This window comes from Numida meleagris, chromosome 14, assembly GCF_002078875.1.
Source record: "Numida meleagris isolate 19003 breed g44 Domestic line chromosome 14, NumMel1.0, whole genome shotgun sequence".
NCBI classification, from domain to species: domain Eukaryota; kingdom Metazoa; phylum Chordata; class Aves; order Galliformes; family Numididae; genus Numida; species Numida meleagris.
Genome location: NC_034422.1, coordinates 11,665,411 through 11,678,821, shown reverse-complemented (window position 1 = coordinate 11,678,821; position 13,411 = coordinate 11,665,411). Strand labels below are relative to the sequence as shown.

Below are 13,411 nucleotides of genomic sequence, written 5' to 3'. Positions count from 1 at the left end.
AGCTCCATGCTCATCTTGCAGCACTACGGCTCCCATCACTCACGCTCAAGACTAATTAAGATGAATGCTAACTGTCCCCACCGCTCATTACCCAAGAGAAAATCCATTAGCAGCTCCGGCGGAGCCACCACCATGCAAACCACCACTGAATTCCCACCAGCAGCTGAATCTGTCCCTTTTCCTGACATTCAAGGATACATCTCAGGGCTGGAGTAATGGTTAATGCATGGAAAAATCAACACTGCTGCAGTTTCCCCACCATTCTCAGCGTCCCAGACCACTATCAGCACCCTGGACAACTCCTGGTATCCTGGACCACTCCTAGTCCAGCTCATGCCCCATCGTCCTCATCACTGCGGTGCCCAGACATCATCTCCACCCCTCACCATGACAGAAGAGCCTCCAAGGCTGCGTTATCTGTTATATCTCCTACTCCAGCAAACAAGGCTGGATAAGGAGACGTTCATGAAGCAGAGATCATTAGGACTGTGAGCACGCAATGCTCAGAGATGCCGTGAGCCCAAGTTGTATTCCAGGCAATCATACAACACTGTACTTAGACCTTACAAAGGACCGAGCACAGGTGGGGAAGAAAAGAAAGCCGAGCGGTGTGCTTTTCAGCCCTAATATTAATGCATCAAGCTACTGCGGTGCACATATTCATTTTGTCAAACTGTCAAAAATGGCACCTGAGTGGTTTTATATAAAGAGGTATTAGGATAGAAAACACTACAGAGCTAAAATATATATACATAGATATATAACACTCCATTTCTGGGACTGAATAGGACTGAAAAGCCCAGCAAAGGGCTTGCTGCTTTGATACAGCAACACAGACTTTCTGGAAATTCAACTTCACCTTGGGAAAACTTCTCTAAGCAGCACCACAGCAAGCCCTGCAGCAGCACACGTAGGCTGGAGGTGAGGGAAACAGCTGAATATTCAGAGAGAAATGTCTTTTACATGCTGTCATGTTAGGCCTCGGTGAGCAGGAGATGTGGAGTAATTCAAAGCTTTTCTCCAGCATTGCCTCTGTGTCTGTGCCAAAGGCGGCATCTCCCTCCCCTGGCCCCATCCCAAGTTCACTATGAGTCCCATACACAATTATTGGTGTACCATGGGGGCAAATACTTTGGGAAAGGAAGGAAATGCTCCAGTAGACTGTGACTCATCTTATAGGGTCTTGGGATTGAGAAGTCCTCAAGGATGAGCTCCAACTCCTTGGAGCTCTTGAATGTGCTCAGTTTTCTGCACTTCTGCTGCCCTTCTGCCTTTCCATGAATGATTTGGCACCACACTTGCACTCTGTTAAACCTTCGATGCCCAAGCCATCCATTCTCACAACACCAAGTTATTCATAAAACCTGCTGATTGGTGCTTTGCATGCTCCAAACCCCACCTCCCATTCACGCACAGACCCTGGGACATGCAAAAGGCCCATGGAAACAGAAGCTGCTGATCCCATCCCAGAGCCAGCACCACACTGCGCTCCTTCTGATGAGAACAAACCATCAGGCTCCACTTCTTCAGGAGACAGATCACGAGACGTTCATCAGCAGAAACAGAGGAGATCCCTGTAGGGCTGGAGGCTGGCATGGCCAAGTGGAGGACATCCCTTCAGGGACAGAGGCTGGCATGACCAGCTGGAAGTTGTCCCTTTGGGGATGGAGATTGACATGGCTGTCTGGGAGACTGGCCAGCCTTACCTCTCAGCACCTTGGTGAGAGGTTGATCACGAGAGAACATTTTGGGATGAAAGCCCAACAAGATCATGATGCTGAGTCTCACCTGGTGATGATGGCGAGGTGGGGGGGGCTCATGCAGGCTCCCATGAAGAGCACCACGTTCTCGTGCCGCGTCTGCCGGTACGCCATCACCTCCCTCTTGAAAGCCTTCAGCTGGTCCTCGTTGTCCCGCTCAATGTCGATGAGGCGAATGGCCACCTCCCCATGCCAGCGGCCATGGAAGACCTGCCCAAAGCGGCCCTTGCCAATGAGCTCGCCGATCTCCAGCTGCTCAAAGGGGATGTCCCACTCCTGCAGGAAGATGCTGGTCTGGCTGGCTTTGCGGGGGAAGTTGCGGGCAGAGAGGAGTGAGAGGTTCATCTCCTCAAAGTCATCCTCTGACTCCTGGGCCTCCTCAGTGCCTTCCTCGTTCTGTGTGGGGACAGTAAGGTGGCCATGTGGGGAACAGCACGACCTGCCACCCGGGCATGCAGTGGAGCTGCACTGCACAACATGCCATAAAATGGGAAAATGCTGCCAAGGCACATCCTCAAATCCATGCCTGCCCCTACATCAAACTTTCAGTGCATCTCATGATATATCATTGAATATAAACTTGAGGGCAGACACAAAGCCCACAAGGAACCCATTGCATGGGGTGGGAACACAGGTGCAGCACAAAATCCCAGAATCATTCAGGTTGGAGAAGACTAAGTCCAACCACCAAGCTGATCTACTGGGACCCATCAATGACCCATGTCCTCCAGTGCCTGGGCAGGATCAGGCCTGGCTGTTATTTTGTTTATCAGCATCTTCATTGCAAAGATGCTGATTTCACCTGGTTCCCATGAAATATGCCTTGAAATATGTATAATACAGGTGTCAACAGAACCCAAGGCTGAACCTTTCCTCAGGTCCTGTGAGTTGTATCTGGAGATGTACAGATGATGAAGGCATCAAAATGCCAAGCCCCTGATCCCTGGCTTAAACAGCTGCAGTTTCTGAACTTTTCCTTTCACTCCACATGCAAAACACACAGCATCTCACCTCTGACGTGGGCTCCACTTCAATTTGAAGTAATGGATTTCCTTCCAGGCTGTCAAAAAAAAAACAAAAAAAAACACAACAACCACAGCATGAAAACTGACATTAGGTATATCATCTTCCCAAGGGATGTGAGGAGAAGTGCTTGCTGATCTGTAAAGCAGGCATCCTCATCTTTCCAACCACTTCCCCAAAAATAAGCCAAGATCCTTCAGACCCCAACAGGCATGCAGCCTGGACCAAGGTCCCAGTCATTAAACCCCTCTCTTTCACAACCCTTCCCAAATGGCATTTCCAAAAGAACATCACTCACATAGGGTTGGATGTCACGGGGTGCAAAACCACCTGTGGGGCTCGGGTTGGCGTCTCGGGTACCACATCTGGAGAGGAGAGTAGCAGTGAGAGTAGGATAGGGAGCAAAGCTCCAAAACCTTGGGACACGCCCTGGTGCTATTCAGTGTGGGTATGAATTAGCATCCCCCAGCCCTGCAGCACCTTCAGAATGCATGGTTCTGCAGCAAGATTTTGTGTTTTGGCAGAACCCCATCCCAACCTCCATGCAAAACCCAGCCATGCACCTACCCCCAGTAAGGATGCAGCTGAGCTAGATGGGCCTTGCCCATCTCCAAGGGGACATCTCATTACCCTGCATCAGAGGAGAGACTTTTGAGGAGACATACCTGGGAAAATGAACTGCTGCTTGTATTTGTAGTAATGGGAGGCTGCAAAAGAGAGAGTAGAGTTAAGCACTGACCCCGACACCATGGGTCTGTGCCCAATCCTCTACCATGAGATCTGACCCCGAACCCAGCCTCTGCCCACAGCACTGTTGGAACAGGGATAATGCAATCCATCCTGTGCACGCTCCTTCCCCAGCTCCCTAAATATATTAAATGTGTGCAGAGGTATTTTCCCTCCTGTATTTCCTCCTTACACATTTTATTGTAAGCTCTTCTGCGCTCTGTGGCTGTACAAATGCCAAGCCCACAGGCAGCTCCGGGGGACAACACCACAATGGTCGGGTTAGCAGCTCGTCATGTTAAAACTTCCCTGCTCTGTGCCAGCATCAGCAACTCCTTCTCACCAGTAATTAACATTTGGAGAGAGCTGATGCTGCCCGTGGGATTTGGATGCACAGTTGCAAGCAAAAACCCATGGGGTGTGAACGGTGCGACTCACCCTCCAGACACCAAGCGGTGAATTTGCAGCTGTTGCACCTGTTTTTGCCTGATCCTGTGTTTCTAAATGTACATTTTTGTCAAGCTTTAGGGAAACATCCTTCCAGCACAGGGCTGCATCCCTCCTGTTGCACTTGGATGCTCAATTGCATGAGCACAAAGACATACAGAGCTGCTGAGACTACCAGAGGTTGGCACCTTCTTGGTGCCTTGGTCTTATCTTGACCTTAAAGACCTGAAAGACAAAATCTCAGCTTCTTCTTTTGAGCTTTGAGACCTCAAAGAGCATCACCAGCTCCTCAGAGGGACCTGAGCAACCCTGAGCCAAGATCAAAGGAGACCCAAAGGTAATTCTAGGGGAAAAAAGTCACCGCATTGTGATTTCCCAGCTCAAATTCTAATCCCCAAGATGACCATCTCACTGAGGCCACTCTGAACTTCCTGCATGGGAAGATGAAAGCACAGTAAGTCCTGCTTTGTGTCCTGCCAGTTGCTGCTCACACATGCATCTGGGTTGGAGCTCAGTCCCTTCCAGACCAAAGAAATCCCAGGTCCCCCAGGTGCCAGCTATGGGCTTTTCTTCTGCAGTTTTCACTTCAAACAGCACAAAATAAATCTCAAAAGACCTATGTGATGGGGTCGCCAAACGTTCCTACAAGACCCATCCCTGGTACTGCTTAAGGCCAGGTTGGACGGGGAAATGCAGGAGGAACCCAACCTCCTGGCCCCCACCCCACCCAAGAGAGGGGTTCACCAGCCCTGTTCTGGCCATGGGTGTTTGAGCACCTCGAGGATGGGTCAGAGCCAGGGCTCCCATTGTCTCCAGTTTTGGAGAATATCTGGAGAGGGTGGGCACGTCTGGTACCTGGCAGGTTGAACTGCTTCTGCTGGCGTGGGCACTGTGGGGACGGGTGCAGCGGGGACGGCGGTGTGGCGCTGGGCGGCAGTGGTGGGGCCGGCGAGGATGGCGTAGAGGAGGTGGTGGAGGAGGGGTTGCTGCTGGAGTCCGGCTGGTAGGGCACTGGAATGTGGTCCTGGGGAGAGGAGAGAGTGAGGGCAGTGCTGGTGATGGCACCACAAGGTGCTGCCACGCAGGGGACACCAGGGAACAAGTGACAGTGATTTGGTTCACCCCACTGCCACACTTTGAGAAGGTCTAGAGGACAACTGGAGCCCCAGCCTGGCTTTTTTCCCAGTATCTGTACTCACAGTTTGCACCAAGGCTACCCCTTCCTTGCCAGCCCTTCTGTGCTGTGCACTCACAGATGAGAGCATTCCAAATCCACAGAGCTGGGGACACACATTCCTGTGGTTTGGTCCTTATGGGTGTAATGGACCTAGCAGCTTCTGCTGCCCCTCTGCAAGCACAAATCCACTGCCCTGAATGGAGCAGGAGCTGATTCCTGGCAGGTTTAAAGGAGCGGGCAAGGCTCTCCAGGCAGCACCTGGTTATCCCAAGGCATCTCATGCAAGCTGACCTTGCTCTCCACTAACTGATCCTGCTCAAGGCTGAGACAGCTGTGATGGGGCATGTGGGGATGCGGCACTGAAGGCCACCTTGGGCAAAACAGGGCTGAGGACCTGAGGGATCTGAGCATCTGAAAAGGAAACTGAGGTCAGAGTTTCCCACCTCATCCATGCTGCCCATTTTGGAGACCCTCTGCAAGCTCTGATTTTCCATCTCCACAAACATGCACCCATGGGAAGACCCTCCAGAAATTCACCCCAACCTCCCCTGGCAGGTATTTTGCCCCATTTGGTGAGATTTTAAATGAGCTGGGCTTCCCAGGAATCCCATCCACCCTCTGAATGGTCCATCCTGACACACACAGCGAGCTTGGCTTGGTTTAAACCAACACTAACACCAAATGCCACAAACAATGTGATTCTTGTGCTACACACAGAAAATGGGATATCTCTGGAGAAATACTTTCGAAAACATCACAGAAAGGAGAGGTCCTGATGCATGAAGCATGCAAGCCCTACTGGGAAAGGGAGTGCTGGGGTCACAGCCTCAGCAGAAGCATGGGGACCATTTCCAGCTGCTGCTGATGCAGACATTGCTATCGATCCTCCTTAGTAATGCCCTGCTGCATCCTCTAAGCTGAGCACAGCTCATTGGATTTGCATATGCACGCATATATTAGGACATATATCTATATGGCTTGGTGAGTGAGTGAGTTTCATCTGTAGTTTTCAGAGTATAAAATATAGTGTGCATCATTACGCTCTGGTTAGAGGGAAGCTGAGGAATGAGCTGATGCAGTGGCAGAAGGAGCGCAGTGCTGATTGCCCTCCCTGCCCCAGCCCAGTGCTGAATCACTTCCCCAGTGCCCTCTAATAAAATAAAAGAGCATAAAACCTACATGAAACAAATCACTGAAAGGACCTGCACTAAAAAGAGAAATGCCTCTGTGCTCCTGTTGGCTCTTGCAGCAGCTCTCAGCCTCCCCAGGTGCCCCCAAAGCCATTTGCACCATGCCAGAGCCACAATAACAACAAGGCAGATAATTACACTGAGGATCTTCTAAGAGCTTGGGGTGTAAAGACTGCAACAGGCTCTAAATCTCATCTAAAATAAACCCACGCTGGTTTATTATGATTAATGTAGCGTAGAGAAAGCGAGCCAGGTACATTGCCAGGGCTGGCTTGGCTGGGTCAGGGACATGAGACTTAGGCAATAGCTCTGATCCCATGTGATTTTTGAGCCATTTAAAATAAACAAGTTTGGTAGGCGTAAAACACACAGAGTATCCCATCGAGGTGCAGTGATGTGCCTGGAGACTTGCAGAGCCCCAGCAGATGCTGCAGCCATGGGAAAACCCTGCTGTCTCCTTCTGCTCCAAGCACAGGGCATGGTCTCTCTGGTTTTTAATTCATTCCTTCCCTTAAAAATGCCTTTCAATGCTCTTTTCCTACATGAGGTTGGAACTCCTTTAACAATCTTTGAGGTCCCTTCCAACCCAAGCCATTCTGTGATTCTATGGCTTTGATGCCCTGGGTGGTGATGGATGGACCCAGACAAGCACCAACAAAACCACTCAGATTTTGGGGAAACAGAGCCTGCTCCTCTCTTGGAGAGCACAGGGGGGATTTGGGGCATTGATATGGGAGCAGGACCTCAATGGCTGCTGGGGTTGGAGCTGGGTCAGCCTACACAGCGCTCACCTTGTTGAGCTTGTTGGTTTTGGGGAGCGTCTGGCTGACATGCAGGTCCGAATAGCGCGGGGGCTTGCGCAGGGGGTTGTTGATGTCACAGGGCACCGACTCGGTCCTCACCAACCGTGCTGAGAGGAGAAGGGAGCAGGGAATGGGGATGGAGAGGGACGGGGAAAAAGAGAGAGACCCAACGATGTAAAGGAGCATTTGGAGAGGAGCAGCAGCCACCAGAGCCCAGTGTGAGCCATTTCCCACCCAACGCCACCATCCATCCTCTTCCTCGCAGTGGGCAGAGAGCCGGCTCAGAGCCTCCCACTCACAACAGGGACCTTTCAGGAGCTTTGGGAGGGGGTTATTACATTCGTGTCGAGCATTGGCTTCAGGGACTGCCCTAAAGGTGGGCAGCTCCAGTGCTCAGCCCAGTTTTTGGGATTCGCCCACCTCCAAGCCAAACTGCCTTGCAGGGTGCCACCAGCACAATGCATTTCCCCAAGACTAAAATGCTGATCATGCTTTGGGCGGTGTGTAACATACTCATTAGCTCAAAATTAAATGCAGAAGTTGGAACTGGCACTGGAAATATTTTCCCTAAAGCAATCTCAGCCCTTCATCCTCCACCATCGGAGCACCTGGCCAAAATCTGGAAGAAAAGAGGTGGGAAGGGATCTCCAGCTGAACGTCTCCTTTTGGGCTTGCCAACATGCCCAAATTTCTGAATTTCCAAATTTCTCTGCACTTATTTCCAAATTTCTCCGTATTTCCAAATTTCTGAATTTCCAAGCATCTCCAAATGTCTCTGTATTTCCAACGAGCTCTCAGGACAAGCAGCTCCAAAAGCACCATGAGAGCATCTGGAGGGGCACGGCCGGGACCCCCATGCACCGAGCGCCGCAGCGGGTCTGGTCCCAAGCCCTGAGCTCTCCAAAGCAAAAGGCTGAAACCTGTTGGCACTTACCCCGTGCGGTGGGGAATCTGAAAAGAAAAGGTGGCAGGGGGAGGGTGGGTGGAAGCGGTTTGCAATGCAAATCTGCCTCGCCCCGCACGGCTCGTCTCCCTACAAGCGGAAAAGACGGTCGGTAAAATTTTCACAGAGCGCCCAAAGCGGTTTCGGGAGCCTCGAGATGGAGGATCGGGCTCCCGAAGTCGCCCGGGGGCTTCTGAAAGTTTTACCTGGCGGCAGCATCCCGGGAGGCAGAAGCGGAAGAAAGGCCCTTACCTCCGCGGTGGATGATCAGCAGGTGGCACGGAGGGGCCTCTTTGGTGCATTTGTTGTGGCACTTGAGCCTACAGCGGAGACACAGAGAGAGCCATAAGGGATGGGGACGGATGCGGCCCCGGGGCATCACTGCGTGACCGGGGCCCTTGGGGACACTGCGGTCCCATGGGTGACCAGCTCTGCTCGGTCCCAAAGTGGCATTTCTAATGTTGAACTGAAATAATGAGGGCATTTGTAGGCATCGTGGTGAATATTCTGTAGAGATAGAGCCCAGGAGGGCTGCACCCTGGGGCTGTGCATAGAGCAACAGCGGCTCCCGTGCCCCAAAACGTTCCTGTTTGTTCCCAATTAGGGACGGAAAAGAGTCCGGTGGATGGGGAGAGCCAGGGGAAAAGGGGGAAAAAAAAAGATAAAAGGATTCAAAAACCATCCGCAAAGGAGGAAAAACAGCAGCAGCTACAAGTCAATGAGCTGGGTAATGAAAATTCAGGAACCTCGCGTGTTGGCTTTTATTGCAAACCCATTCCTTAAGGGAAAGGCAGAGATTAATTTAGTATTTGAGGCTTGGGGGCTTTTTTTTTTTTTTGCTCTGTTTGTTTGATTTACCGTTTTTTCCCCTCTGTTATGGGTAGGGGGAAACAGCGCTGGGCCGGGTGCTACGGGAAAGTCAGCAAGCAGAAATTCTTGCTAAAAGCACGGAATGCATTTGCTCTTTTCTAAGCAAATGCGGGAAGCAGGAGCAGGGCACATCCTGGCCATTTTGCAGCCCTTATACGGAGGGAAGGGGTGAAAGGTTCCCAAAGAAACCAGACGATGCACGCAGGTGGCATTCAGCACTCGAGGGAACAATAAGTGGAAGAATCACCATTTTTTAACAAACAAAACAAAACAAATCTTTTAGTATTATCACTTCCAGAAAACCCTCGCCACCACCCAGACCCGTGGAATAACTCTGCATTCCTCACCCCGGTTCCAATCCCCATTTGCTAACTCATCAGCATTTAATCAGTGGCCCCAGCGATTGTTATCGCTTGGTAGCCCTGCTAACTCAGTTACCAGCAGACAATCAGCAAATTCCCAGCACTGATCCCTAACAAGGCAATTGGGCTCCAGCAGCAGTTTCACTAAGTGCTGATGCCTGCTCGATACCACCCAGAGATGGGCAGCCCTGCATTTAAATGGCATTAGTGTGCACCTCGCTGTCTTTGTCCATCTCTTCCTGACTGTATGGACTTCTCCATGACGGTCCCACCTCTTCGTTGTGGGTTTGGAAACAGAAGCCCCTAAGACTTTTGTCCCTAAGACCTCTGCTCAGCTCCACACTGGGTGTTTTCCCACTCAGTCTGGGGAGGTGCTGTACCCCATCCCCAACCCCTGCCCCTTTCCACCACTGCAGCCTTCACCATCCCGGAACAGAGACCCACAGAGCTTCGTACTTGCAGTTTTTGCACTTTAAGCCAAACAACATTCCTTTCCCACAGACGGTGCAGGTCTGGGACATCCAGTACTTGGTGGAGAACCTGTAGGAAAAATGCAGAGTCATTCCTACAGCACAAACACCTCCAGGTGTGTGCCAAGCCATCATTTACCCCTTTGCTGCACTCAGAGAAATGCAGAGGCACCTCTCTAAGGATGCCAAAGCACATCTCTGGATTTCCCTTTGGGTTATGCAGAGCCTGCTCCAAAGGACATCAAAGTGGGCACCAAGGAGGACGGCACGCAGCTTCCAACCGCCCGATGCTCCGTCCATGGTCCTGAAACCCCCCCCCGACGCAGCACTCAGCCTCCAGCCTACACCGAGGTTATTTCAGTGCTTCACCCTCCTGCAAGACGGGTAATAAACTAGAAATGGGAAATTTGCTGAAGGCTGGCAAGGTCGTGGCCAACTCACAGCTTTTATTGATAGTGTATCAAGCCTTATCTGACCTAAATCTGAGCTGAAATGGGACTTCAGTGGGCTGCTGGCACAAAGCAGCCAAGCAGGAGAAAGGGGGAACCTGACGCAGAGCCCTGGTGTTGAGCAGTGGGAGCACACAGAGCTGACTGCTGACTGCTGTGCTGAGGCTGCTGCATGTCCCAGGGGAGCAGGGATGGGACAGGGATGGCTCTGGCATCCCCATTGATTGCCTCCTTTCTGCATACCTGTGCTTTATGGAGTTGCCCAGGTCTCGGCGGGGGATCTGTGGGGACCAGCGAGGCACTGACAGCGTATCTGTAGGGGGCAAGATGAGGAAAGTATTAAGGTTAATGCAGGAGAAAGCTGGAGGTGCAGAGGCACCAAAAAACAAGTTTTTGCCAAACATAGAGATATTGTGGAAGGCTCTTCTTTTTTCCCCCAGAAAAGACCCGTTGAGCTTTGGGTCTGGGGGAAGTGGGCTCCTACCGGCAGCCTTCGGTCAGAGAGCAAGGCAGGAGGTGCAGCGATCTCTGAAGAAAGGGAAAACAAAGCACAAATGGCACTGGCATCATTTATTAATAAGACATCACGCCTCACGGTTGCATTTCTGGCTGAACAAAAAGCTGAGCGTCAGCCGCCTGGAAGCCCAGTGAACTCTTATTCAAACAGATGATCAACAAGGAAAGCAGCCTCTGTGTACTTCAGCGGGGGAAAGGGAGGAGAAAGGGCAGCAGGACCTCAGTGGAGTAAGGGAGGGGAGATGTGGGGTTGGGGCTGGGCGTCCAACATCTGCAGCCCTGGCATCGGCTGGGCGCGGGCAAATCCCTCTCTAAACACGCGGCCGCTGTGATCCCTGCCAGTGGGACAGCGGCTGTTTGCTCTCAGATCACACTTTAATATTGCGGGCAGCAGCGCGCTGTAATTGCGCTCGGGCTGAAGGTTACATTTCCATGCCCACACTCATCGCCGTGCTCCATAAAGGATCTCCAGACTGCACCACATCACTCCTTCCCTGGCTTTTCCAACCCTGGGTGACCCTGGGGCACGGTTAGCAATTAAGATGTTTGAGGGCTACAAAGTCAATTAAGATAATTGCTGCCCCTGCAGCCCAGTTTACACCATTGCCTATTGTATTTTTATTACCATTTCCAAAATGTTTGGCTCGCGTCTCTCAGCACCCGCATCTCCAAGGGTTGGATGCATTTTGGGGATGAATCTCAAAGCACTCTGTCCCCTAAGTGCCATTTTCTCATCTGTAATTCACACGACACAAAGTTCCCCCTCCCGTCAGTCCCAATCAAACAGGCCAGAACAGCTCCTCTCCCAAATTCAATTACCAGCTCTGCTTTAGCATCCACAATTTATTTGCACCAACTTTCAGCTGGTCCCAATTAAATCCTGCCATCCCAGGAAGGGGGAGGCAGAAAGATGGCCGAGGCTTTTAATTACCTTCTAAATGCGCTCATTGCAAAATTTATTAAAGTGTATCGGGGGGGTTTTAACCTCTGAACAAAAATGAGACCTGCACGCTTCATGGTTAATTATCTCCATTACGAGGGATGAAGCACAGGGAGCAGCACGCCCAACAATAGTGCTGCTGCCTGCAGGAGGGGAGCAGCACCTGGTACAGCCCCAAGGATTTGAGGGCTTTGCAAGTTAATTGGTGATTCTCTCCTTTCACCTGTGACTGTAGAGAAACAGGTTTTCCCTTTGTCTCAGGTGTGATTAAGTGAGGGTAGTGCCCCAGGGGAAGGTGGGGATGCTGCCGGTGCATGCAGCATCCTCCTTCTGATGGGATGCAAATGCTCCCATCCAAACCCCAAAGTCACCAGGATGAGAGGTGCTCACAAGACAAAACTGTGTGGCCACGGGTGGGAGCAAAGGGGACCAGCCATCGCTGCATCAGAAAGGCCATTGTGGGGTTGTATCCATGCAGGTTTGGCATTGTCCTCACACCTTTTTCAGCAAGTATCTGTGCTGCACCCCATGTGTACCAAGGGGACATTGTTCCCCCAGTGAGAGAGGAAGGCAGAAAAAGCCAAGTAGCCAAAGCACCCCCTTCCAGAACCCCAAAATCTGGCCCCATGCTGGGTGCACATCCACCTCCACAGAGAATCCCTGGCCCCACAGCCAGGCTGCTGGTCCCCAGAGCAGCCACCCTGCTCCCAGAGCACCCCAGAACCTCCGTGCTTCCCACAGCCGCTCACAAATGGGCACGGCACGCTTTATCTCAAGTCAACAGCCCACGCCTGACGGGTATTAGATGTGCCCAGAGACAGAGGGGGGGACGGTGACAGCCGTGTCCGGCGTGGTAGTGACAGCGGACAAGGGGAGAGGAGCCCTTGTCACCTCACAGTGGTGACAAGCGGCAGTGACGGGTCCCTGAGTGGCACTCGTGCGCGTCACAGGTGACGGGGCCGGGATGCTGCTGAGTGGTGATGGGGCTGTGACTCCCTCCTGGCCTCTGCCAGCTGTGGGAGGAGGATGCTGGAGCAACACACTGCATGGATAAGGGCAGCCAGAGCTCCCAGATTTCATCTATTTGGGATTTCCAGCCTCCCCAGGGCAGATGGGAAGGGACAAGAGTGGGGCTCTGCTCACCCTCACCAAATGCACTGGGAGATTCATCTGTGGGTGAGTGCACAAAATATAAATTCTTTGCATAATTCAGGTTAAAAAAGGCATCCAGCATGCCTTCTTCTTTAGTGTGCACAGGATTGAAACATGCCACTTCCCTCAGGTTCACATGGGCTTGTGTTGCACCACAGCACAGGGATGTCCCTGCATCATCCCCGTTGGGAGTGGAAGAATGTTCCACAATCCTGCAGGCCGAAACAAAACCTCAGTTCATCAACAACAGCCAAGGCAACCAAGGCAGAGCTATTCCCAGAGCATTTCTGGTAAAAAAGCAGAAGTCACTTCATAATAACAGCAGTTCCTCTTTGCAGCATGACAATCCTATTTATAAGGCCAAAACATAATGTTTGGTCACTTAATTGACTTAAATGCTGGAATTGTGATTTTTCTTCCCATTACGAGCCTTGCAGGGCTAATCAGTCTTGCACAGAAAAATCTGTGTTCTCAGGCTCAATGCAGCCAGAATAGGAAACCCTACAAGATCAAGACTGTGCGGCCACTGCTCGTAGCTCCACATACCAGGGATGCTGCATGGCTCATGCCCCAGGCCACAGAA

At 51.6% G+C, this 13,411-nt stretch overlaps 1 protein-coding gene across 1 annotated transcript in view; it reads right to left on the bottom strand.

Moving 5' to 3' along the window:
* KSR2 (kinase suppressor of ras 2) overlaps window positions 1–13,411 on the bottom strand; it is a gene marked incomplete at its 5' end in the record, with an annotated part of 43,753 nt that overhangs the window by 12,642 nt on the left and 17,700 nt on the right. Inside the window, 9 exon segments of the mRNA XM_021413050.1 lie at window positions 1,789–2,156; window positions 2,772–2,820; window positions 3,082–3,148; window positions 3,449–3,490; window positions 4,812–4,980; window positions 7,115–7,233; window positions 8,322–8,389; window positions 9,758–9,841; window positions 10,464–10,533. Of these exon segments, the coding sequence (XP_021268725.1) occupies window positions 1,789–2,156; window positions 2,772–2,820; window positions 3,082–3,148; window positions 3,449–3,490; window positions 4,812–4,980; window positions 7,115–7,233; window positions 8,322–8,389; window positions 9,758–9,841; window positions 10,464–10,533 (1,036 nt within the window).